The sequence below is a fragment of the Myxine glutinosa genome, chromosome 2 (assembly GCF_964187855.1).
Source record: "Myxine glutinosa chromosome 2, kmMyxGlut1.1, whole genome shotgun sequence".
Lineage (NCBI taxonomy): Eukaryota > Metazoa > Chordata > Myxini > Myxiniformes > Myxinidae > Myxine > Myxine glutinosa.
Genome location: NC_136262.1, coordinates 36169078 through 36195177, shown reverse-complemented (window position 1 = coordinate 36195177; position 26100 = coordinate 36169078). Strand labels below are relative to the sequence as shown.

Below are 26100 nucleotides of genomic sequence, written 5' to 3'. Positions count from 1 at the left end.
TAATTCTCTTCTCGTACCCTCAAAGTTGGTCTGAAATTTACTGCACGATCCCACAGAATCCTTCCACACCATCATAAATGGCCACTTGTCCCCAACTGCTCTCCCTCTTCTTAAATAAATAAATAAATAAAAAACAACTAAATGGACAATGAGATAAAACTAAATAAATAATAACTTAAATAAATAAATTAATAATACATATTTAAAAATAAAAAATTTAAAAAATAAAAAAGGAGTCAGACATTACACTCGTAGAAGGACTAACTTTTTATCTCCATTAAAGGTGGTGTAAACATCCAGCATTTTACCTTTCAGTGTTATTCACTTTACTGCAGCACTAACACATCCATCATGTGTCACTTAATAAACTTCACACTCCAAACACACAGTGTGCTGCAGCTGGCACAATACGTTAGAACACGCCGTTTGTTTTTCTCCAACGACTTTTTAACGGACTTGCAGCACGTGATCATGTAATCCCACGGCTCGCACGCGCTAGGTGCGCCCTTGTGTGGCGTAGAACAATTACGTCACAATTACCATCTAACACATTTACAGGGCTCTTTAAACCCCCAAAATACTTAGGAATAAACTTTTGAGAAAAGTGTCCCACAGGATGACGCAGAGGTAGTGCATTGACTTTTGAGTCGTCTAATCAGGGTTCGATCCCAAACCCGACTATAAAAATCTCAGAATGCTGCCTCACAGGGAGGGTGTTGCATCACAACGTGCGGGTCGCTCGGAGGGTCGTTAGGTTAGGTGTCCCGTCTGAGAGCATTAATTAACAAACATTAAAGATCCCACGGTGTTATATTTTGACTGGGAGGACCCGTATACCAGCACTGGTCATTGGTGGACGTTAACGAGCTCATGATGTATCTCATGAAGAGCAGGTGTCATCACCAGGACATGAACAAATTTCAAATTCCTGCCCAAAATCACCTTCACTTGAGCATCAGACCAGGCTAACCAGTTCGTGAAAGCCTTGATTAAAAAAAAAAAAATACAATTTTGTTTCACCCTTGTACACCTCCATAGAAGGTGGGAATAATTGGGGTATTGTAGAGTCCCTGTATAAAGAGAGTTGCGCCATGCGCTGACCCGAGATTTCTGGTCACGTGATTTCGTGGCGCCATTTTGTGTCTAACTTCACCGTGCGTGAACGTCAGCTTGGTACGGGAATGTTGTTTATTGCCAAACAAAATGACTGGCTGTTCTGCTTTTGGTTGTTCAAACCAATCTGGGAAATATAAGATGTATAGATTTCCAAGTGATAAAGTCAGAAGACAAATTTGGGAAGCGAAAGTCAGACGAAAGAGCTGGAAAGCGATCGACTCCTCGAGACTCTGCCAGGTAGGCCCACGCCGCTTGATGATCGATGTTCAAAAGCAATTCTATCTGCTCGGTTTTTTTTTGGTTGTCTGTCCGTTGAAAACCCTTTTAAAGGGAAGTGATTTGTGTTTGTTTATAATCTTCAAGGAGCTGACCAAAAATGCATTTCCGTGGGAAGAACCCTGCTCAATTTTTTTCGGGTAGTCCTAGCGGACCGCATATTGTCATTGATTGATGAAATGTCCCGGTACAGTGACATTGCCTGGTCTGCGGTTGGGTAGTCTGCGGGCAATGTCACTGTACTTTTTCAGAGGGAATTAATTTTGATTTTATAGGGGTGGGAAACCCATGGTCCGTTTTGTTTTCAGTTGTCTGTCCGTCCATTCAAAACTTATTCCGAGGCAAGTTATTTTTTTGGTTTAAAATCTTTAGCCTAATCGGCAATCATAAAAGCAATTTTAGGGGGGGACCTGCTCAATTTTTTTGCGGGTTGTGCAGCCATCCATACGTCCAAAATTTGACGAGTTATTGTTTGCTTTGTACAGTGCTCATGCGTCTTGTGGCATATTTGCTCAAATATTTCCCACCCCGGGATTTATGGCCAAATTGTAGTGATGGAAGATTTTGCACATTGGACAATCCCTATATATTTAACCTGGTGACAGCTATCGTTCCCAAAACATACAATATTTCTAGGTGATTAATGCAGTAAAACAGGTGTATTTGTGTACCCACATTTAAAACTGGCTCAACTTTCAAAAGCTGTTATCCCTGTTTGATATCAATATACATGTGGTCGATAGAGCTAGCGATTTGTCTGCTAGCCATACCACTTTTAATATCACCACACAGCTCTTTTTCACGGCAATAGCTGAGTTTTTGACAAAACAAATATCACCTGTATGTAATAACAAGACTAAATATGTGTAGTAAATTTTTTTTTAGCAGGTTTAGAATATATCACCCCATATCGCGAATGTACATGTATATCTAATCCGACACACGTAGACACAAAATGGCGTCCAAATTTGAGTTGACACAACTCTCTATATACAGGGACTCTAGGGTATTGTAGTTGTTGTAGTAGAAGCAGTACGAGTAATAATAGCAGTAGTAATAGTAGTAGCAGCAGTTGTAATAGTAGTAGTAGTAGTAGTAGTAGTAGTAGTCATAGTCGTAATAGTAGTCGTAGTGAAAGGTTTATCTTTCGTGAGGAAAGGTGGGAATGTTGCTTGTGAAACGTTTTACATCAGTTCAGATTATTTCAATAGCAAACGAGAACTGCACTCAGGATATGAGTATCCAGATTGCGATGTTCAAAAATCTAATCATTTTGCCCGTGCCACATACCGAACCTCTCCACCAAAAAAAATTTTTTTTTTGGTCTGTATACTGAATCGAGGCTCGTGAAAGAGCTAACATTTATTTCACAAACAAATCAACCAGACAAACAAAATATATAAAAAGAGGGAATGGAAGACAAGATCTCAGAATGAGATCACTTGAACAAAGTGATCACTTGAACTTAAACAAAGTTCACTTGTTCTGATCAAAGATCACTTGATCTTGATAAAAGTCTTTGATCTTGATCTTGATCTTGACAAAGATCAAAACAAACAAAGATCACTTGAACAAACAAAGATCACACCAACTGGGCTGGTGCTCCTGCCTCACACCTAGCTCGTCTTCACGCTGTTGAAACCAAAGCATTCAGAATCATTGGAATCTCCCGCGATGAAGCTAACTCCAAGGGCCTCTCACTCACTCACCGCAGGCAGGTTGGTGGTCTTTCCGTCTTCTACCGACTCCTCTCTGGCCTTGCCCCCCCAGCTCTCTCTGGGCTCTGTCCCCCAAATATTCCTACAGGTCGCACAAGATCTGCCTGCAACCCTCTTATGGTCAAACTGCCAAAATCAAGACTCTCTGCTCACCTTCACTCCTTCATTCCTCTCTTCTCCCGCCTCTGGAACAAACTCCCTCACTCTCTTCAATCCCACTCCACCCTCCAGGTCTTTAAAACTGCTGTTCACCACCATCTCTTATCTTCCCCCATCCAAAACCTTGATCTTTTCTACCCCCGCTAATTTCACCCCAATTCCACTTTTTTGAAATACCAACTTCTGTCCTGGAAGTCCTTGGTGTCCTTGTGTTTTATACTTCTCCCTCCACCCACCCCCCCCCCCCTTCCCACGCCTCCTCCCCCCAAGCCCTCTCCCTTCCACACATCTCCCTGCTCTCAAATGTTGTGTTTGTGTGCTTCCCCTTCTCTCCCCATCTTGTTTTCCACTCCCTCTTTTTGTGTGTTTTGTTTGTCTGGTTGATTTGTTTGTGAAGTAAATGTTAGCTCTTTCATGAGCCTCGATTCAGTATACAAAAAAAAAAAAAAAAAAAAAAAAAAAAAGATGGGGAGAGAAGGGGAAGCACACAAACACAACATTTGAGAGCAGGGAGAAGTGTGGGAGGGAGAGGGCTTGGGGGGAGGAGGCGTGGGATGGGGGGGGGGGAGGTGGGAGAGGTATAAAACACAAGTGGACCAAAGACTTCCAGGACAGAAGTTGGTATTTCCAAAAAAAAAAAAAAAAGTGTGGGATTTTGGGTGAAATTAGCGGGGGTAGAAAATATCAAGGTTTTGGATGGGGGACTGTGTCACAGTGTGTCACAAAGGATTTTCCTATCACGCGAACCCGGGTTACACTCCCCCTAAAATAGATTAATTAATTATGTAAAATGATTTTTAAAAATCACAGGGCTACCCGGGTTACCAAGTGGTGGATCATATGCTAAACTTTTGAAACATTTTTGAAATATGACCTCCCACCCCCCTCCCCCTTACTATGCCTCCTCCCCCCAAGCCCTCTCCCTCCCACAGATCTCCTGCTGTCCCTGCTCTCAAATGTTGTGTTTGTGTGCTTCCCCCTCTCTCCCCATCTTGTCTACTGCTCCCCTTATTTTATGTTTTGTGTCCGTTTGATTTTTGGTGTGATCAATGTTAGCTCTTTCACGAGCCTCGATCTTGTATACAAAAATAAAAAAATAAAAAATAAGCTTTTGGCACAATCATTCAATGGTGATAAATCACTTTAAAATTTCATAAACTCTCGTCTCTGGATTCGGATCTTCACCAAAATGAAATGGATTCTGTATAGTCAGTTGTCACACACCCAACCTGTCCACCAAGTTATGGCTGAATTCATCCACAACGTTTTGAAATACCCTGTCCACAGACAGACAGGAGTGAAATAATTACCTGCGCACGGCGCCCACCTTAAGTGGCAGAGGTAATAAACTGGAAATGCAGATCACAATAATCATGTGTCCTGATGAGTCCGAGATCCTTCTTATATTGCAGGTCAACTATTTATTTGTTAACTCTAAAAACTATAGGATCCAGGATACGAGTAATGTCTTTCAGCTCGTTTAATTTACGTCATTTTTTAACCACGTGCTTAGTCTTACACATCACGTATAACACTTAGTTGCCGATGAAATGCTTGTGTACACACAGCCTAACATACAGTATATGCACCTTCTTTACCACGGAATGCTTGGAGAGTGCACACCCCGTAGAATCTCAACAGCGTAGAATCGAATGCAGCGCGTGACGTGAATTGTAGGCCACGCCCACGCCACGCCCCCTCCATTAACGGTTAAACAGTTGCACAAATCTGGCGGCTGCGAGCCGGATCAAGTCCCTTCGTTTTGCGCTAATCCGCCGGACGTATCTACAATTAGAACTTTTCCACGACCAGGGTCTAATGGGGAACCGAGCCCCGCGGTTTCGTCCGTCCCCAATACCCAATGGTGTGCGGGTCTCGAATTGGAGGCGCGTCCATCCCGAAGGCCTATACGTACGCCTGGTGGGAGTTCCAAGGCTTGGGACGCTGCACCGTGCGTTAAAAAACGTGCGCCGAACGATTATTGCGCAGTTAAATTTTAATGGCACCAGTCTTTTGTGCGGTCGAACCAGGGAAGCTGTAAACAGCGTTTAAACAGACAGCTTTTCATAATGTGGTTCACTATAGTAACTCCACCACAGTTTAAAACAACATGAAAACTTCACAAGATGGCACTCACGGTGACCAAAACGTATAAAGGAGGTACCTGTTTTTAGTCTTTTTACGTTCTTATTTTAATTTTTAAAGTTTCAATTTTTATTTTTTATTATTTTAAGTAAACACAACTCTGTAAATGCTGGAGCAGGTCTTATTTACTCCATACGTATACTGAATTCGCGCGAATCTATAAATTACGACCTCATTAGCTGGACCTCTCTCGCCATGGTTACTTTATGTCGAACAGTTGTGGCATGTGATTTTTACAATGTGGAGACAATCCAACTGGCGAGATCTATTCGTGGTGACCCCTCCCTCTGAAGGGTCACAGAGTTCAGATTTAAAAAATAATGTAAGAGCACAAATATGGAGTAAATGAACATCCCGAAGACCCGATGGCACATACCCGCCAGTTTGACCACGATGCGCTCCGTGTCCCAAGTCATGAGGACAAAAGACTGCTCCGACCTCTGAACATGGCTCTCCACGGTCCCACTCGAGCACGTCACCTCTTCATCTCCTTCTCCACCTCTCTCGGCTCCCCGAGGCATGGCTGCAGATACAGAAAGCGTGGAGAACCGGCACCCGGAGAGCGCCAGGAATGGTCTTATGAACGCCCGGGGGCCACGCCCACAGGAGGGCGTGTCCGGGGATGCCATCGCTTTGCAACCATACGACCTTGGTGGCACTTGTTCGAGGGTCGCACGCTACTGTACCATGCGATGATGACGACGATGATGAAGACAAGATGATGATAATTTCCCGGTGATACAAGTTGTTTTTTTGTGCTCAGAAACTCTGCATGGAACTGAACCATCGCATGCAATTAACCACCACCACCACCACCACACGGACGATCTACCAACAATGTCCAAAGCATGAACTCCACTCCATTCACCGTTTTTGGTCATCGTTAAATTCCATTCGTGAGCTTCAGCTGCAACCGCTCCCGAATCGACTCCAAATTCCCAGCCAGAGAGAGAAATAACGCAGAGGGTCGTGGTGAACCGAACTGGCACATTCACTCATCACCTGCGGCTTCTCGTTCATTTGGCATTGGCGTGAAGAAATGCGAAGCTTATTAAACCCGGACAAGAAATGCGACACTTATTAAACACGGACGAGGATGGACCTCACCAGGGGGGCAGGCTGGTCAAGAGCCGTGGGTGGTCATGCGCTGGGTCGACAGATCGCTCCGAGAAGGGTCATCATCGACAGACGACCACCGCTCAGACCCTCCAGATAGGTACAACATGCATTGTCCATTGAAAACAATCGCCAGAAACTATCACACCGACTCCCATTGATTCCACGTCTGCTTCGGACGACATAATGAGACTGCAAATGCACAGATTCAAAATGCCACGTCTTGTTTTGATCACAGAGAAAAAAAGAAAATGAAAAAAAACAACCCAAAACCGGTTTACATCGCCATGCAGATCGCATGTTAGAGGATTAAAGTACACGTTTTTATTTTTTTCGTATACAGAGTCTAGGCTCGTGTAAGAGCCAACACATTAAAGATGCACGGACACATGAAACATACAGTAAAAGGAGCAGGTGACAAGAGGGGGAGAGATAGAGGAAAGCATGCAAGCAAAACAACAGCAGAGAACAGGGACCTTAGTATATCTGTGGAAGGGAGGGGTACACGGTATAAAGCAAATGAACACGACTAGGAATTTCAGCAAGGAAGTCGGAGATTGAAAGAGGTGGATTCCGGGTGTTTTAACGGGGGTAGAAAAGACCAAGGTTTTGGATAGGGGAAGATAAGAGATGGTGGTGAACAGCTGTTTTAAAGACCTGGAGGAGGGAGAAGGATGGAAGAGAGTGTGGGAGTTTGTTCCAGAGGCGGGAGAAAAGAAGAATGAAAGAGTGAAGGTGAGCAGAGAGTCTTGATTTTGGTAGTTTCACCAGAAGAGGGTTTCTGGCAGATCTTATGTGACCTGAAGGAATATTTGGGGGACAGAGCACAGACAGAACAGGGGGAGGTAAGTCGGAGAGGAGTAGGTAGAAGACAGAAAGACCACCAACCTGCCTGCGGTGAGCAAATGAAAGGCCCTCAGAATCAGCTTCATCGCAGGAGATACCAATGATTCTGAAAGCCTTGGATTCAACAGCGTGAAGCTGAGCAAGGTGTGTGGCAGGAGCACCAGGCCATAGGGGAGAGCAGCATTCAATTGAGCTGCGGATGAAAGCCTTGTATGTGGTGAGGATCTCAGAAGTGCCCAGAAAGGGCTTCCCATGATGGAGGATGCCCAGTCGGCAATTGGCTTTCGAGGCCAGCTTGGAAATGTGGTTTTCCCAGGAAATATCATGGCAGATTGTGAGACCCAAAAGCGTGAGTGACAGAGCTTAGTTATTCTGGGTCTTCAGGGTATTTGAGGGACTTTCGGGTATTTTGTGTCATCGGGATCTTCAGGGTATTTTGGGCCTTATTTTTTTTTTTTTGTCGACAAGATCGAGGCTCATGAAAGAGCCAACATTAATCACACAAAAAGTCAAACCGACACAAAAAACACAAAATAAGGGGAGCGGTAGACAAGATGGGGAGAGGGGGAAGGACACAAACACAACATTTGAGAGCAGGGACATCGAGAGAACTGTGGGAGGGAGAGGACTTGGGGGGGGGGGGGGGGAGGTGGGAGAGGTATAAAACATATGGACACTGCAAGGACTTCCAGGAAAGAAGATGGAATTTCGAAAAAGTGTATCTGGGGTGAATTAGCAGGGCTAGAAAAGATCAAGGTTTTGGATGGGGAAGATAAGAGCTGGTGGTGAACAGCAGTTTTAAAGACCTGGAGGGAGGAGTGGGATTGAAGGGAGTGGGGGAGTTTGTTCCAGAGGTGGGAAAAAAGGGGAATGAAAGAGTGAAGGTGAGCAGAGAGCCTAGATTTTGGCAGTTTAACCATAAGAGGGTTGCTGGCAGATCTTGTGCGATCTGTAGGAATATTTGGGGGGGACAGAGCCCAGAGAGAGCTGGGGGAGCAAGGCCAGAGAAGTCAGTAGCAGACAGAAAGACCACCAACCGGCCTGCGGTGAGTAAGTGAAAGTCCCTCGGAGTTAGCTTCATCGCAGGAGATTCCAATGATTCTGAAAGCTTTGGTATCAACAGCGTGAAGCCGAGCTAGGTGTGAGGCTGGAGCACCAGCCCAGAGGGGGGAACAGTATTCAATTGAGCTGTGGATGAAAGCCTTGTATGTGGTGAAGAGCTCAGGTGTGCCAAGGAAGGACTTCGCACGACGGAGGATGCCCAGTCGGCGACTGGCTTTGGCGGCCAGCTTGGCAATGTGGTTTTCCCAAGAAAGATCATGGCAGATAGTGAGACCCAAAAGCTTGAACGACAGAACTTCTTAGAGAGGATTGTTGAGAAAGTAGATGGGAGGGTTTTCCAGTCGGTCTTTTCAGAGAGACAAAGTAAGAGTGTGAGATTTGTCTGGATTGAAAGACATGTTCTACTTGTTTGACCAGTCTGTGATTTTGTCCAGGTCTGCAGAGTGAGGAGGCTGCAGGCTGCCGATCTGAGAGATGAGGAATGAGGAATGGAGCGGCAGAGAGTGGAGTCATCAGCAAAGAGATATAGAGGATTTTCCAGAGTCTGAGAGATCATTGATCATTGAGGATGATCATCAAACGTTAAATTCAAACTACTTCAGAAAGCAGAACTATATATCATTTTTTCAAGTGAACATTGGTTATTTTGAGTTTTTGAGTGATGTCATTGTTGAATTGTTCGGATTTACCTGTTCAGTTTTAAAAGAAACCCGTGCGAGTTGAGAATGAAATGCGATTTATTTCGTCATTCTGAGCTTTAAAAAAAAAGAACAAAAATCATTCAAGTATATGGCAACTGGAGCAGCTCTCAGGACTACAATGTAGAACGCATACCTCCACCAAATTAAACAGTTCACCTTTTGTATCCCACTGATAGGCCGGATCTGGATTCGGACCTGAAACAAAATGGAATCTGCTTGTTCTTGTCACCTACCACCTGAATTCCTCAATCATACCAGAATAATTTTGTCAATGCAATTTCTTTTTATTTTCTGATTTCAACAGATAGTCACGTGAAAAAGTAAGTACACCCCATGTAAAGTTGACTTTTTCAACATATTTCAACATACAGCTATTTGATCTTCATTTCAACAATATTGACAGATAAAGGTGATATAATGTAACAAATATCATGAAACATTTACATTTTGTCATCCATTGTATAATTTAAATAAACATAAATGCAAATTTCGCATGTGGAAAAAGTAAGTACACCCCGACATTTATCACTACTTCAAATACCTAAAATTAGAATCAGGTGCACCAGCTCAGGTGCAAATGATTAGAACATCGTAAGAGAGGATCTTGGGGGAACCTGTCTTATTTAAACCTCAGACATTTAGTTTGGTTTGCTCTTTGTTGTTGAAGTGTGCGGCGTCACCATGCCTAGATCAAAAGAGCTCTCTGAGGCCTTCAGAAAGAAAGTTATAGATGCCTACGAGTCTGGGAAGGGATTTAAAAAGATCTCCAAACAATTTGAAATCAATCATTCGACTGTCCGGAAGATCATCTACAAGTGGAGAAGATTCCAAACAACAGCCAACTTGTTCAGGCCAGGCCGCCCCAGCAAGTTCAGCCCGAAAGCAGACCGCAAGATGCTGAAAGAAGTCTCAAAGAACCCCAGAATGTCATCACTGGACCTACAGGTAGCTCTTGCCACTGTTGATGTCAAAGTGCACGAGTCTACCATAAGAAAGAGGCTGCACAAATTTGATCTACATGAGAGGTGTGCCAGGAGGATACCTTTGCTGTCCAGAAAGAACATCAGGGCAAGACGAAAGTTTGCCAATTAACACCGAGGCAAAGACCAGCACTTCTGGAACAATGTGCTCTGGACAGATGAGTCAAAGGTAGAGCTATTTGGCCACAGTACCAGAAGACATGTTTGGCAAAAACCAGACAGCATTTGCCCACAAGAACCTGATACCAACTGTAAAGCATGGTGGTGGAAATATTATGGTTTGAGGCAGCTTTGCTGCATCAGGGCCTAGGCAGCTCACCATCATAGAATCCACTATGAATTCTTCATTGTACCATAAGGTGCTTGAGGATAATGTGAGGCCATCGGTCGGAAAGTTGAAGCTCAACCGAAGATGGACCTTGCAACATGACAATGACTCTAAACATACCAGTAAATCCACAAAGGAATGGCTGAAAAGAAAGAAATGGAGGGTTCTGGAATGGCCAAGTCAAAGCCCGGATCTAAATCCCATCGAGATGTTGTGGGGGGATTTCAAACGAGCTGTGCATGCAAGAAACCCCTCAAACATTGCACAGCTGAAAGAATTCTGCATGGAGGAGTGAGAAAAAAATTCTCCCAGTCGATGTCAGAGACTGGTAGACAGTTATAAGAAACGCCCACTTGAGGTTGTTTCTGCCAAAGGGGGCAATACCACCTATTAGAGCCAAGGGTGTACTTACTTTTTCCACATGCGAAATTTGCATTCATGTTTATTTAAATTATACAATGGACTACAAAATGTAACTGTTTGATGATATTTGTTATATTATATCACCTTTATCTCTCAATATTGTTGAAAGGAAGACCAAATAGCTGTATGTTGAAATATGTTGAAAAAGTGAAAACTTTACATGGGGTGTACTTACTTTTTCACGTGACTGTACGTGTGGCGTACGTGTGGAGTGTGTGTGGCATACGTGTGGTGTGTGGGCTGTGGAGTGTGTGGCATACTTGTGGCGTACTTGTGGGTCCACAGGCAGACACAGCCTCAGTTTCTCGCAATACCGCCTCAACGGGCAAGCTACGGGCATAAACTGACAGGTCTGTCTGATCAAACGACAGCTTTCCCACCATGTTCTTTATGCCACCCAAGATGGCGGCCGGAACCGGTTGCCATGGACGAGGCTCACGCGATGCAAGGCCTCTATCGGCTGGATATTGTCATTTATTGAAACGAAGACGTTCTTTGTCGGGTTCGTGTGAAGCAACCAGAAGGCCTAGAGAGCTGCGGGTGGTCTCGTTAGTTAGGCCTGGATCGTATCTCGTTTGTCATGAAGTTGTAAGTGTCTGTGATAATCTGGTGGACTGGGAGAAGAGATCGTGGGAGACCATCGGCCTGCGAGACCACTTGTGCATGCGCAGTGTTGACGCGATCGACGCATTGGAATGTTTGAGGGTACGGCGAGGCGATCTCGAGAACGAAATGGCAATCGATATGCTTGAAGAACTTAATGATTTTCAGAATAAATACATTTTAAAATAAGCTTGTGTTCATTATTTACCAAAAAAAAGGCCTACAAGTCCCATTGGCTGTCTTTAATTTCTCTCTGGACAGCACCACAGCAGATGAGGAGGACCGCAAGACATGACAAAAAAAACCTCTATATGTGCAATCCATGCTTTTCAAAAAAAGAAAAAGAAAAGAAAAAAACCGCATCGCTGCATCAATTCTGGAACTTTGGTCTGACCAGAGACCAGCAATATATATATATATTTTTGGCCTTAAGTTCTGAACTAAAAAACAAAGGTTCTGTAATAACAGTGAAATAAACAAGTGAATCCTCTTGGATTGCGCTGAGGTTCGGGCATGGAATTTCGAGCCTCGATCATGGTTCGAGCCTCGATCTTGTATACAAAAATAATAATAATACGTCACGTCGGCAGCGAGAAGGGGTTCCCCAACACGAACCAATCAGGAACTGCCACGTCACACTTATATGATCTCAGAATTCCTGTGACAGGAATTCGCGTTACACTGGCTGGAAGTCATTCGCTAGAGGCGCTTCCTCAGCGCTAATAATTGGAGACCAAATACTTTTGTCAATTTAAACATATTTTACGTGCGATGTAACAAACTTTGCAGTCACGACAAAGGGATTGCAATGTTACGATTATATTTACTGCATGATCATTAACGTTAGTATTATTATTGTTGCAAAACAATACTCAGACCTCTTTCAAGTAATGATGTTTTATTGAACTATATCTCCACTCATCCGACAACACAAAATGATGCACAATTAGCACGACAAAAAGCTATAAATCATCCTGATGTTTTACGTGCAGGCTGAAGCAATGTGTGCCACTCCTAAGATAGACGTTAAACCATGTCCTGTTTACTGGCATTCATTGGTAGATGTTAAAGATCCCGAATGGTAGGCACATTATCGCCAGCAGCCTAAACAAAGTACAAATTCCTGTTCTGACTGCTCGTAAGGCAATGGCAAATCACCCAACATAACCTTTATCAAGAAACTGCTTCAGCAAGACCAATGCTCTATAAAGAGTGTGGTCCATTGGATATTTGTAATGTTAAAAAGTTATTTTAATTAGTATTAAATACCTACTTGCAAGCTTGCGTTTCAAGAGCTCAATGGACAAGGAAGGCAATGTTTTATCCGAAGGAGCCGTAAGGCACACCCGCTGTACTGTAACAAAATCTCAAAACGAGAGTTCATAGAACACCTTGCCAGTCTTGAGAAAAAGGAAATAGGAAACTTTAAAACTTGATTTGGGTTTCTGAGCACGATCTATATTAATTTCGTTCATGAACTTTGAATAACAGACGATAGTAACCATACGCTGGGCACTGCCATATCAGTTACAATACCCTCAGGGCATGAGGTGGAATAATATTTTGTCCAAGTACTGCCAAACAGAATCTATTTGAAATTGCCAATAACATGATTTGTGTGATACATCGTTAAAGTATACAATTCAATTAAAATAAAAAGTTGTAAATGATCAAATTTTTTTGGAACGTTAGTACCGTCTTTCACATGTGAAATTGGTTTTTGCCTGTGTGTACTTTATGATGTCCATAAAAACCAAGTTTCCCGTTTGAAAGGATTTTAAAATTTGCTTGCCAGCCAAATAGCCAAAACAATTACCTTAGTCTCTGCACATGCACAATTGGGATGAGATTCCATAAATTGTCAATTTCAACCGCAAAACTGAAGATTGATGTTCTACGATAATCAAAATACAGAATGCAACTGACATCAAAAATAGTTCCACGACGACAGACCGACGTCTGAAGACAGACAAAGTGAACCAACTGCTGAACACCACCTTGCTTCGCACGTGTTGGGTAACAATGTTTGTCAAATTTAGAAATCGATATCAAGCGGAAAGGAGGGGCGGGGGGGATTTCACCAATTTCACAGAAACAAGTCTGCAAGAGCATTCTCTACATCAGGCCAGTAAAGGTGCATTGTAGCCTAATAAAGAGGAATGGTCTCATCAGGAAAACTATCATGTTGGGGGAATAGTGAAAGAAATAAAATAAACCAAGATAATTTTATTGGCAAAAAGTGTTTAATAAGCAAGTGATGGCAACAAATTCAATTATGTATAAAAAGGCCATCAGTTTGATGAAAACAGAAAAAAAAGGAAAAGATAAGGGCCTTTAACATAGCCAAAAACATTTACACAGGAATTGAGATTTTACTCACTCTTATCGACAAAAACAACAACAAAAAAAAAACAACTAAATCTTTCCACACATGCACAGAAGAAAATTAAAACTTCAGACCAATGACTCGGATAATATTAAGGAAAACGGCTCCTAATAACCACACCAAAAGTTACCATTAATTTTGGAAAATATGAACAATGCACAAACGAGTAAGATCAACAAACATATTAAACCTTCATAAACTACTCTTCCAGACACACTTTGGTGGTATACGTCTGCCCTTTTAAAGTTCTGCAGACAAAAAAAAACAACAAATAAATGAATTAATAGGCAAACTAAGAAAAATGCTATAATAATAATAATAATAAGAAACTTCACAATGGCATCGGTTCAAATGACGTTTTGAAACTTCTCAACAACAACAGGCATTTTAAGGCCATTTTCCCTGCTAGAGCGGAGGTTAGCCTTGAGGGCCCAATGACAATCTTCTCCATTTTACCATATTTTCTGCATCTCCCCTTGGTAACCCCCTTGCCCACATTTCTTCTTCCACTACATTTAGCTAAGTCTTTCTCAGTCTTCCCCGTCCTCCACTTCCTTCTACATTCATTTCCATCACTTTTCTCAACCAGTCACTTTCATCCTTCCTCAACACATGACCAAACCATCTCAACCTGTTTCTCTTCACAGCATCCATCACAGGCTCTATTCCCATCATCTTTCGCAATTCATCATTTGTCTTCCTCTCAACTATACTCCGCACATCCACCGAACCATTCGCATTTCCACCCTTTCCAGCCTTTGTTGCTGCTCTACGTTCATTACCCATGTCTCGCTCCCATAAATCATAACACTTCACACATGCAGCATACACCTTTCCCTTCAGCTTCAACGACACTCCCCTCCTCGTCAGCACGCCACTCAGTTCCCGAAACTTCTTCCATGCACATCACTCTAGCAACCGTGGCAGAGTCTGATCCACCTTCTCCATTCAGCATGTCTCCGAGGCAGCAAAACGTTTTCACACCTTCCAGCTTCATGCCGTCTCCAAGATCCAACTCAACATTTCTTCTATCTGCTGTGCACACCTTACACTTGAATGTAGCTGCCACACTGGTAAATGACCTTCTCAGACCACTACATTTTTGATGAACCCACTCAGCGCACATTGTACATTGAATGGAGTTCACTCCGACACCCTTCCTGCACACAGCACACGGCCACTTCCCAGTTCTTTCCACCTCACCACATGCTTTACCACTTGCCATCACCTTCGTTTTTCCGATATTCACCTTCAGACCTTTTGTATCCATACATTCCTTCCACTTGTTCATCTTCTCCTTCAGTCCATCCATACTTTCTGCAATAGATACCAGATCGTCTGCATACAACTCCCACGGTAAACCCTCCTTTACATTCCGAGCCAGCACCTCCATCACAGCTAGAAATAGTAGTGGAATTGGTACCGACCCCTGATGCACTCCCACCTTCACCTCAAACTCACCACTGTTTTTGTCCTTACAACTGTGCACGAAACTTCTCTCAAAGACAAAAATATGCAGTGAGTTTGACCAGCAATTTTAGAAAGACATTATTAATACTGGATCAAGTACAGGTAGCACTTCGATTTGAAGCACAAAAGTGACACCTGAAAACAAGACATCAATTCACTTGCAAAAAATAAAAACTACAACTAAAATTTGTGAAGAGAAACCTACCTTCAGCAGCTTGAACTTGCACAATGTTCAACTCCTGCTGAAGGATAAAGGAAATGGGAAAGATGACAACAAAATTAATTAAAAGCAATTCCGAGGACTTGGGTCTGATTCCACAATTTGGTGATGAAATAAAAGTACCTCGAGAGGTAACGCCAGATGTGCAGCAGTTGCGCAATTTAGCGCATGGTGAACGCCCACTCCAGAATCAAAATTCTCGTGAAGGGCATTTCCATCAAATGCTTCTTCCACAACTGCCATTGCCCCCGAATCATCCAAAGAGGAATCCACTACTCCACATCCCTCAGCATTTTCAAACTCTTTCTCAGGAAAAAATCCTGCAGAATCCTGCTCAAGCACAAACTCTCCACCTGAACTGCAAGGCGAAGAAGGTTCGCAACATAATTCAGCACATCTCTCATTTGCACTGCATTCATCAGTGAGTAATTGGCCTTCACAACCATCATCCAGATCTGAACTCTGGGATTGAACAAGCGATGGATTTGGCAAATTCCCCTCAAAAACATCACTTTCCCACTTCTCCATTTGGCAAGAATTCTTCTCTTCCTCTTGAGGCTTAACTGTGGCTGTTACACCTCCTTGCACTTTTTCAAATTGGGCAATTGTCTCTCCAGAGTTTACATCAGCGATTGTTCCAAGATCAGTCACTTGTTCGGTGCTTGGCACATCAACATTGCTGTAGCTCTTCTCCAATAAAGGTTCTGCAAATGGCTCAAACATTTGTTCTACCAAATCTGTTTTCCAACTCACACCTTGGCAAGTGTTAATTTCAGATTGAGATTCCTTACAAAGCTCACTTCCCTCATCCTCATCTTTCATGCCTCCAATACCATTATCAGGCTCATTCCCCAATGAACATTCTTCAACTTGAAACACTTTCTCAAGTGGTACAATTTCTGGAATATCCTTATAAAGCACAGCTGTTTCATCTGGATTGCAAGACGGACACAATCCTTGATAATGTCCAGAGGCATTCTCATTGCCAAAAAGTTCAGCAATTGGCAATTTACTTTCTTCAGGAAACTCATCTGGTTGTTCACCCTGTGATCCAATGAGGATCGGGACCGGAGATTTCCTCTCAATATCTATTGCTGATGAATCTATCAAACCTACATCTTGTAGCTTTTCCTGGCATACCGCAGAAACTACAAGTTCATCAAATAACAAGTGTTGAGCTTCATCATCATCACTAGAGTCCTCCACATTCACATCAAATGGGGGCATTTTCTCTTCAAAGCTTGCACTTGACTCACTTTTGTTTGATTCAAGATAAGACACTTGCTCAACCAACAATTTAAAGTTGCTGCAACTTTCTTCTTTAATACATTCTTTTGAGGATCGTTCCAACATCGGCTCGACAAAATCGGTCTGAAGATTTGCCTTCTGGTAAGTGCCAAGTTCAGGAAGCAATGTTTCAGAAAGATCACCATCCTCACCCAGCACATTCACAACTTCAATGTCCCATTTCTTCACGCCATCCAATGCGTCATTCCCTATTGTATATTCGTCAAAAGCTATTTCTGCAGATCCGCTCTCAACTACAGCTGCAATATCTGCATTACAAATGTGAAAAGCACTTGAATAATCACAGCCTTCTGCCTTGGCATCACTTCCATTCGGTTTATCAACAGTGAGTAATTGGCCTTCACAACTATTATCCAGATCTGAACTCTGAGATTGAACGAGTGATTGCTTCGGCAAATTCCTGTCAAAAACATCACTTTCCCACTCATCCGTTTGACAAGCATTCTTCTCTTCCTCTTGAGGCACAACTGTGGCTGTTACACCACCTTCCACCATTTCAAATTGGACAATTCTCTCTCCAGTGATTGTTCCAAGATCAGTTACTTGCTCAGTATTTGGCACATCAGCATTGCTGTAGCTCTCCTCCAATACAGGTTCTGCAAATGGCTCCAACATTTCTTCTACCAAATCTGTTTTCCAACTCACACCTTGGGAAGTGTTTATTTCAGACAGAGAATCCTTACAAAGCTCACTTTCCTCATCCTCATCTTTCATGCCTTCAACACCATCATCGGACTCATTCCCCATTGAACATTCTTCAACCTGAAACGCTTTCTCAAGTGGTACAATTTCTGGAATATCCGTATAAAGCACAGCTGTTTCATCTGGATTGCAAGACAGACACAATCCTTGATAATGTCCAGAGGCATTCTCATTGCCAAAAAGTTCAGCAATTGGCAATTTACTTTCTTCAGGAAACTCATCCGGTTGTTCACCCTGTGATCCAATGAGGATCGGGACCGGAGATTTCCCCTCAATATCTATTGCTGATGAATCTATCAAACCTACATCTTGTAGCTTTTCCTGGCATACCGCAGTAACTACAAGTTCATCAAATAACAAGTGTTGAGCTTCATCATCATCATCACTAGAGTCCTCCACATTCACATCAAATGGGGGCATTTTCTCTTCAAAGCTTGCACTTGACTCACTTTTGTTTGATTCAAGATAAGACAATTGCTCAACCAACAATGTAAAGTTGCTGCAACTTTCTTCTTTAATACATTCTTTTGGGGATCGTTCCAACATCGGCTCGACAAAATCAGTCTTAGGATTTGCCTTCTGGTAAGTGCCAAGTTCAGGAAGCAATGTTTCAGAAAGATCACCATCCTCACCCAGCACATTCACAACTTCAATGTCCCTTTTCTTCACGCCATCCAATGCATCATTCCCTATTGTATATTCGTCAAAAGCTATTTCTGTAGATCCGCTCTCAACTACAGCTGCAACATCTGCATTACAAATGTGAAAAGCACTTGAATAATCACAGCCTTCTGCCTTGGCATCACTTCCATTCGGTTTATCAACAGTGAGTAATTGGCCTTCACAACTATTATCCAGATCTGAACTCTGAGATTGAACGAGTGATTGCTTCGGCAAATTCCTGTCAAAAACATCACTTTCCCACTCGTCCGTTTGACGAGCATTCTTCTCTTCCTCTTGAGGCCCAACTGTGGCTGTTACACCACCTTCCACCATTTCAAATTGGACAATTCTCTCTCCAGTGATTGTTCCAAGATCAGTCATTTGCTCAGTATTTGGCACATCAACATTGCTGTAGCTCTCCTCTAATACAGGTTCTGCAAATGGCTCCAACATTTCTTCTACCAAATCTGTTTTCTGATTAACACCTTGGGAAGTGTTTATTTCAGCCAGAGAATCCTCACAAAGCTCACTTTCCTCATCCTCATCTTTCATGCCTCCAACACCATCATCGGATTCATTCCCCATTGAACATTCTTCAACCTGAAACGCTTTCTCAAGTGGTACAATTTCTGTAATATCCTTATCAAGTGCAGCTACTTCATGTGGATTGCAAGAAGACAGACACAATCCTTGATAATGTCCAGAAGCATTCTCATTGCCAAAAAGTTCAGCACTTGGCAATTTACTTTCTTCATGCAACTCAGCCGGTTGTTCACCCTGTGACCCAATGAGCATCGGGACAAGATATGTCCCCTCAATATCCATTGCTGATGAATCTATCAGACCCACATCTTGCAGCTCTACCTGGGGTACCTCAGTAGCTGGGGGTTTATCCAATGACAAATGCTGAGCATAATCAAGAGAATCTTTGACATTCACATCAAATGTGGATATTTTCTCTTCAAAGCTTGCACTGCACTCATTTTTGTTCGATTCAAGACAAGCTACTTGCTTAACTAACATGAACAGGAAGTTGACGTTGCTTAAACTATTCTCTTTAATACACGTTTTGGGGGATTGTTCCAATATTGGCTCTACAAAACTCGTTTCAACATTCACCTTCTGGCAAGTGCCAAGTTCAGGAAGCAATGCTTCAGGAAGATCACTTTCCTCACCCAGCACATTTGTAAACTCAATGTCCTTTTTCTTTACACCATCCAATGTGCCATTCCCTATTGTACATTCATCAAAAACTATTTCTGTAGCTCCCCTCTCAACTATAGCTGTACCATCTGCATGACAATGAGAAGCACTTGACTTGTCATAGCCTTCTGCCTTGGCATCACTTCTATTAGGTTGATCCACAGTGAGGAATTGGCCTTCACAACTTTTATCCAGATCTGAACTCTGGGATTGAATGGAAAACTGCTTCAACAAATTCCCTTCAAAAACCTCACTTGCCTGCATGTCCGTCACACAAACGACCTGTGATTTCTCTTGACATCTTACTGCAGCTATATCAGGGATATACAAATCGAGATGTTCAACACCTCCTTGCGCTTTTTCAAATTGGGCAATTGTCTCTCCAGAGCTTGCATCAGCGAGCTCACTTTCGATCGTTCCAAGATCAGCCACTTGTTTGCTATTTGGCATGTCAACATTGCTGTAGCTCTCATCAAGGACATTTTCTGGAAATGTAACCAACATCGGTCTTGACAAATTGGATTCCCAACTGGCCTCTTGGCGATTGCTCATTTCAGACAAAGATTCCTTACAAAGCTCATCTTCCTCACCCAGACCTTTCATGCCTCCAATATCACCCAATGGTTCATTCCCCATTATACATTCCTCAGCTTCAAACTCATTATCAAGTGACACAATTTCTGGAGTATCCTTCTCAACAACTGGACAAAGTCCTTGACCATTTTCAGCACTGTCCTCATTGCCAAAAAGTCCAGAAATTGGAAATTCAATTTCTTCCTGCAATTCATCCAGTTGTTCACCATGTGATCGAATGAGCATCAGGGCCAGCTGTTTCCCCTCAATATCTCTTGTGGGTGTATCTGTAGGACCTACATCTTGTAGATTTTCCTGGGGTACCTCAGCGACAGTCATTTCATCCAATGACAAATGTTGAGCTTCATCTTCACAAGAGTCCTCGACATTCAAGTCAAATGTAAGCATTTTCTCTTCATACCTTGCACTTGAATCACTTTTCGTCGATCTGAGATTATCCACATGCTCATCCAATGGGGTGTTTAGGTTGCTACAACTCTCATTTTTTTCGAGGGATCGCTTCAATATTGGCTCTACAAAATCAGTCCCAAATTTTTCCTTCTGGCCAGTGCCAAGTTCCAGAAGCAATGTATCTTGCAGATCATTCTCTTCCCCCATCTTCATAACTTCAGTGTCTTTCTTGTCAAGCAATGCATGATTATTTCCCAATGAACATGCCTTGGAATTTGCAAACTCTTCAAAAAACATTTCTGGAGAATCCCTCTCAACCAGAACTGCCCCATCTGGATTACAAACATGAGATGTACAGGGCTCATCTCCTTCTGCCAAGGCATCATTTCCAGCAGGTTTAGCAGTTGATATAGTGCATTCATGACTCTGGTTAAGAACTGCACCCCACCAATGACTGGTGTATAATGTGATTCCTTCAGAATAACCACCCGATAATACTGCAAGACAATTTTTCTTCGCAGGTGGTACCAATGTGGCTTCATCTTCAACCACAGGCATCATTATTGCGGTTTCTCCTTCATTCGAGTTCTCAAATTCCATGCTCAGTATTAAAGAGGCTTCTGAGGTGGTCCCAACTTCAGTCGGTGCACGTTCAAGCAGGTGCTCATTTGATACATCAAGATTGTGGCTGCTCAGCTCTTGGACAAGTGTGGGCCGAAGCTCTGCAAGAGTTTCATTATCCTTTGCATCTTGACAAATATTCATTTCAGGTAGTGGCAATGGCACATGAAATGCAATTTTCTCATCCATCTCCTTCACACTATCATTGCGATTGTCATTTTTCAAGTCTGCCGAATAATCAATTGGAAAAAGGGTCTGCCGAAAAATTGTATCTTCTTCAATCCCCTTTTCACCGAGGGAAAAATCACTAGTTTCAACACCTTTGCAAGTCTCGGCCAAACTTTCAAATGGAAAAATTGTGCAAGTTTCATCCTCCAACCTTGTGCAAGTTGCCTCAACTCCAATTGATTCCACATCAATAGATTGCTCATTTAGTTTATCAAAATTCTTCTCTTGCACATGTTCTTCTGGAAATAACTCTTTGACTGGTACTGCAAAATGGCTTTTTTGGCTTTCTTCCTGTGAAGCACTCAGTCCAAGAAGTGATGTCTCATGAAGCTCATTCTTGTCATCCCTTTCATTTTTCACATCTGAAACACAAATCGAATGGACCATGCTGCCACAAACATTCTCTGGAACCCTTTCAAAAACAGGGATTTCCTTGTAATTGCTCTCAGACAGAGTCGCACCATGATCAATGAAAGTGGGAGAAGGAAACTGTTCAACAGTTGCTTTGACCTCGGTTTCCAGTTCACAATTGCCTTGCAGATTTCCACTTGCACTGCTTTTGGCATGATCTTCACTCGGCCAATGAATGAGCAGCGGGTCCAGCTGATTTTCTGGAGAAATGCCACTTCCAGTTATATCCAAGAGATGAAGTTGCTGTTCCTGTTCTACCTTGGCCCCTTCAGATTTGTGAAAATGCAGTACACGACAATGGTCTTCCTCCTGTAAGTCAGATATTTTCACAGTTTCACAAAATAAAGCATCAACTGCCTCACTTATAATTGTACATGCATTCAAATCATCCTGTTGGTAATTGCAGTTACTGGAGAATGGTTGGTCATGTCTCTCTGCATCGACCACATTTGAAAACTCAACTTGCAGCTTTTCTTTTATTGGCACATCCTGCCTTCCCGATATTGGAAAGTCAAATGGCAAACCTCCATGATTTTGCTTCTTTTCTACAAATTCTATGATATCTGCACTGGAATTGGCCATGTCACTGAATGATTTTTCAAGGGAGCTTGTCAATTGCTCATTTAAATCACCATGACCAGAGCCATTTTTGTTTTCAGTAATGCTTGATGTTTCAACACTTTCAAAATCCAATCCAGAATCGTCCTTCACCAAAGCAGAAGCTTCATCCAATATTTTTACACCCGTTTCAGAGTTGGTGTGTCCATTACAATCCTCCAGAGATTCTGTGTAGAGATTTTGGCTAACCTCTTCCACGAACACGGTCGAATCCACTGCAGTCCCCACTTGTCCAACAATCTCCATCACTTGATGATTGATTGATTCTTCACCATTTTTCAATAGCACCTGCCAAAGGCCATCAGCCCCATGGCAAACAAACGTTGCACAAAGCACTGAAGCTTCGATGAAGGACCAAAGGTAGTCGCAAACCCTGGCAGCTATAACTGGAGGAGGTTCAGGTAAACCCTCCACATGGCATTGGACACATAATGCTGGAACTGTCAGCAGCGAAGGCGGCAACTCGTACAACTTCAAGTCTGTGTAAGAAATGGTCTCAAAGTTGCCAAAATCAATATATTGCACAGTAATACTTCCAGGTTCCAAAGACACCACTTCTGCACGGTACAGCAAATAATCTGCACTGTATCGAGCAACACAAAGATGTCTCAGCATTGGCGAGTTTGTGAGCAACTCAAGCTTCTCAACATTTGCTAGTTCAGACTGCACTCTCTCTACTGCTTCTTGCCAAGATTGCAACTGGAGTGCAAAAGAGCAATTTGGATTGACCATGGTGAGGAAGACTGGTGATGACTGTCCAACACAAAGTGCATTTTCTGGCCATGGTGATGGTGCTGATACGGTGCTCAACAGCTCCTCTTGGGTTGCAGCCAAACAAAGCTGCTGGAGGAAAGAAGCATTTTGAGATTGAGGCCAAGTAGTCAAACAAATACAAGCTGCTCAAAGGTTCTAATCACTGAAGCAACAGTACATGTAAAGTAAACACAATCATATCAATACCTACATTGGGCAAAGGCCATTAGGACAATTGTTCCAAAAAATAATAATAAAAAAACCCAAACATTTAGGCAAGTGGTTGCCTGTAGCAGCAAAAAAATGAATGTCAAAACTAGTCATGAAATTACATCGGTAAACAAAAACCGTTTTTCCTTTAATATGAACAGTTAACGGCTAGCTCTAAGCCAGGCGAACCACCCTCCCTCCCCCAGGACACCAGAAGTACGCCCCATGATCGTGCGTTGAAATAAGAACCGCAAATGCCGCATGAAAACTGCTGGTAATGGAGGGTGTCAATTGATATTTCTGCTTTGACCTGTCACCTGCTCCCCGTCCCCAACCCCTCTCCCCCTCCCCTCTGGTCTTTATCTTGTTAACTATGTTAGCTGCGCTTAGCCAATGGATATATTGTGGGCATGAAAAATAGAAGGGAGGAGAGGGGGGGGGGGGGGGGAGGGGATGATATAATTGAAGACCTAAGTGGAAGTAGTACTTAAGTCCTTAAGTCACATTCTTAGGCAAAGTGAGTTAGAACCAGGAACTCCATCTGCAGTATGGTAACAATGTATAATAATTTGACTGTTATTTGGTGACTTAAATAAGTCTTCTACTCGGGTCTTCAATTGTATTGTTGAATTACTGTAATATGCAAATTACTGTAACTTGATGAAGAGTTGGAGACCGGCACGCTTTGAAACATATCTGGTCCATGGACCAGTGGTCCATGCTAGGAGAAAACTTGAAGCCATTCACATTCATATATGAAACACACGAGCTGATTCGGAACCCCAATAAAAACTCAGTGGACTTTTTCTTTTTCAATCCTTGATATTGCAATACAATCAGTTAAACATTCACACAGATGCATCAAATTCCTTCTTTGTTTGGCTTCCTCTATGACGATTCAGTTTGCAAGAATAGAACATCAAAGGAAATGATGGAATTCAAAGCTTGAAGCTAGAGCAAGCTTTACAACATGGGGACTCCAAAGATATTGATGCTTCCGATTTGTTCAGTGAATTTACGAGCCATTGCAGGACGAGTTCCAAAGTGGGCATAAACACAAGATGTTTTGAATTTTGTTTGCAAAAATAATCTCACGGATAATGTCCTCAACACATTTTTTGCTCTCCGCATCTTCATGACCCTCACTGTTTGTGGACAGTGGTGAGAAAAGGTTTTCCAAGCTAAAGTTGAGAAAACATGCATCCGTTCCTCATCGATGCAATAATGACTTGTTGGGTTATCCACCTAGTCAATAAAACATGAAGTTCCACAAAACATTGACCTGAAGGAACTTGCTTCTATATTTGGCAACCTCAAATTCTATTGATCAACTTTGTTCCAGGAACACAGGGTATGCCATCATGTGATCCATATTACACATTATGTGCATTTATTTAAGTACATATCCTGTAAAAAGCATACAATGACAATGTACAATCAGTATCAGATTCTTCTCCTTTTCCATGCCAAATAAATCTGATCACAAATGCAGTATTATTTTTGCAGTATCAAATGCAAATTATTCATACTGATGCACAATAGACATTTTAAAAAGTGAATTGTGGAGGTGTGGAGGTGTGCAGGGTTTAGGTGGGGGGTGAGGGTTCTGAGTTGATTAGGCTAATCAGCTACAAAGAGTCCGGAATAATTCCTATGTTTTAAACATTCGCCATGTTAAGGTATATAGAGGGGCTCAATAGGACCTTCCATAGCATGGCATTCCAATTACAAAATAAATAAAAATGATAACATTGTAAATAAATAGCACCGCAAAGCAGGCATAACCCTTCAGCCCATGCATGGTGGAAACCAATTTCAAGATGGCTGCCATGGCGGCCATATTGAAAATCGCAGCACACCCATTTTCGAAAGGAACCTTCCTCTACTCAACCCCAACACACTGCAAACATGGATTTAATCGGACAAGCCATTCTGCTCGAAATTGACGGAAACCAATTTCAAGATGGCTACCGTGGCGGCCATATCGAAAATCGCAGCACGCCCATTTTCGAAAGGAACCTTCCTCTACTCAACCCCAACACACACTGCAAACATGGATTTAATCGGACAAGCCGTTCTGCTCGAAATTGACGGAAACCAAAAGTTGACGGACGCCCGGGACAATACCCCTTAGCCCAATTCGGGCTGAGGGGTGAAAAGCATATCAATATACTAAATAGTCGAAATGTGGCTTTTGATTGGAGGTTTGGACGGACAAAAGGTCAATGTATTAATAAATTGGTGGGTGGACCATCAAAGGACTGCCATACAGCCATTAGCTGGACAGCTGGCCTCAGCCACCATGTTCCTGCTCGGGTTGGCCAAAGCCATCTGCGGAAGTGTTACAGTATTCACAATTGTTATGCCTTCCATTTCAGTTTTCCCTTCAGTGTAAAGCAAGGATTATCAAATGTATATCAAAAGGTTGCAGCCGATAGCTTTCACGTGCCTTGAAAAGGCCATAGCATGTATGGGCCTAATGCCTCAAACAGATTTTCTCTGAAGCGATATTGTTGTTTTTCTTATGAATGTAATGTTGAGGTAATATTTATTTTGCTGGAGCTATCCTATTTATCGGAGGTGTAGTTATTATTACGAGGGTAACATGTACAAGGTAATACATCATTTCCTTTTTTCTTTTTTTCCCAGAGTGATTGTTTTATCGGAGGTGTATCGGGTGTTGCAAAATAAATGATACTTTTTCCCCCCAGATTGTATTGACCACATGTCCGCGTGCGTCATCATGACGTGTCACGCACGTTGCCTGCGTGTTGTCTCCGTCATATTTGCGACTAATGTTCGTGTCTTTGCTGAAAATTTTAAAAGTAGACTTCAAATGGTTTCTGAAGC

The 26100-nt window shown here is 42.6% G+C and overlaps 1 protein-coding gene across 1 annotated transcript in view; it reads right to left on the bottom strand.

The window, feature by feature from the left end:
* Positions 1-13712: 13712 nt before the first annotated feature.
* LOC137422398 (uncharacterized) overlaps positions 13713-26100 on the bottom strand; it is a 32001-nt gene continuing 19613 nt past the window's right edge. Inside the window, exons 8-10 of the mRNA XM_078772580.1 lie at positions 15673-23127; positions 15535-15571; positions 13713-14107 (exon numbers count right to left, since the gene is read on the bottom strand). Of these exons, the coding sequence (XP_078628706.1) occupies positions 14100-14107; positions 15535-15571; positions 15673-23127 (7500 nt within the window). The 3' untranslated portion in view covers positions 13713-14099. The remainder of the gene's footprint in view (positions 14108-15534; positions 15572-15672; positions 23128-26100) is intronic.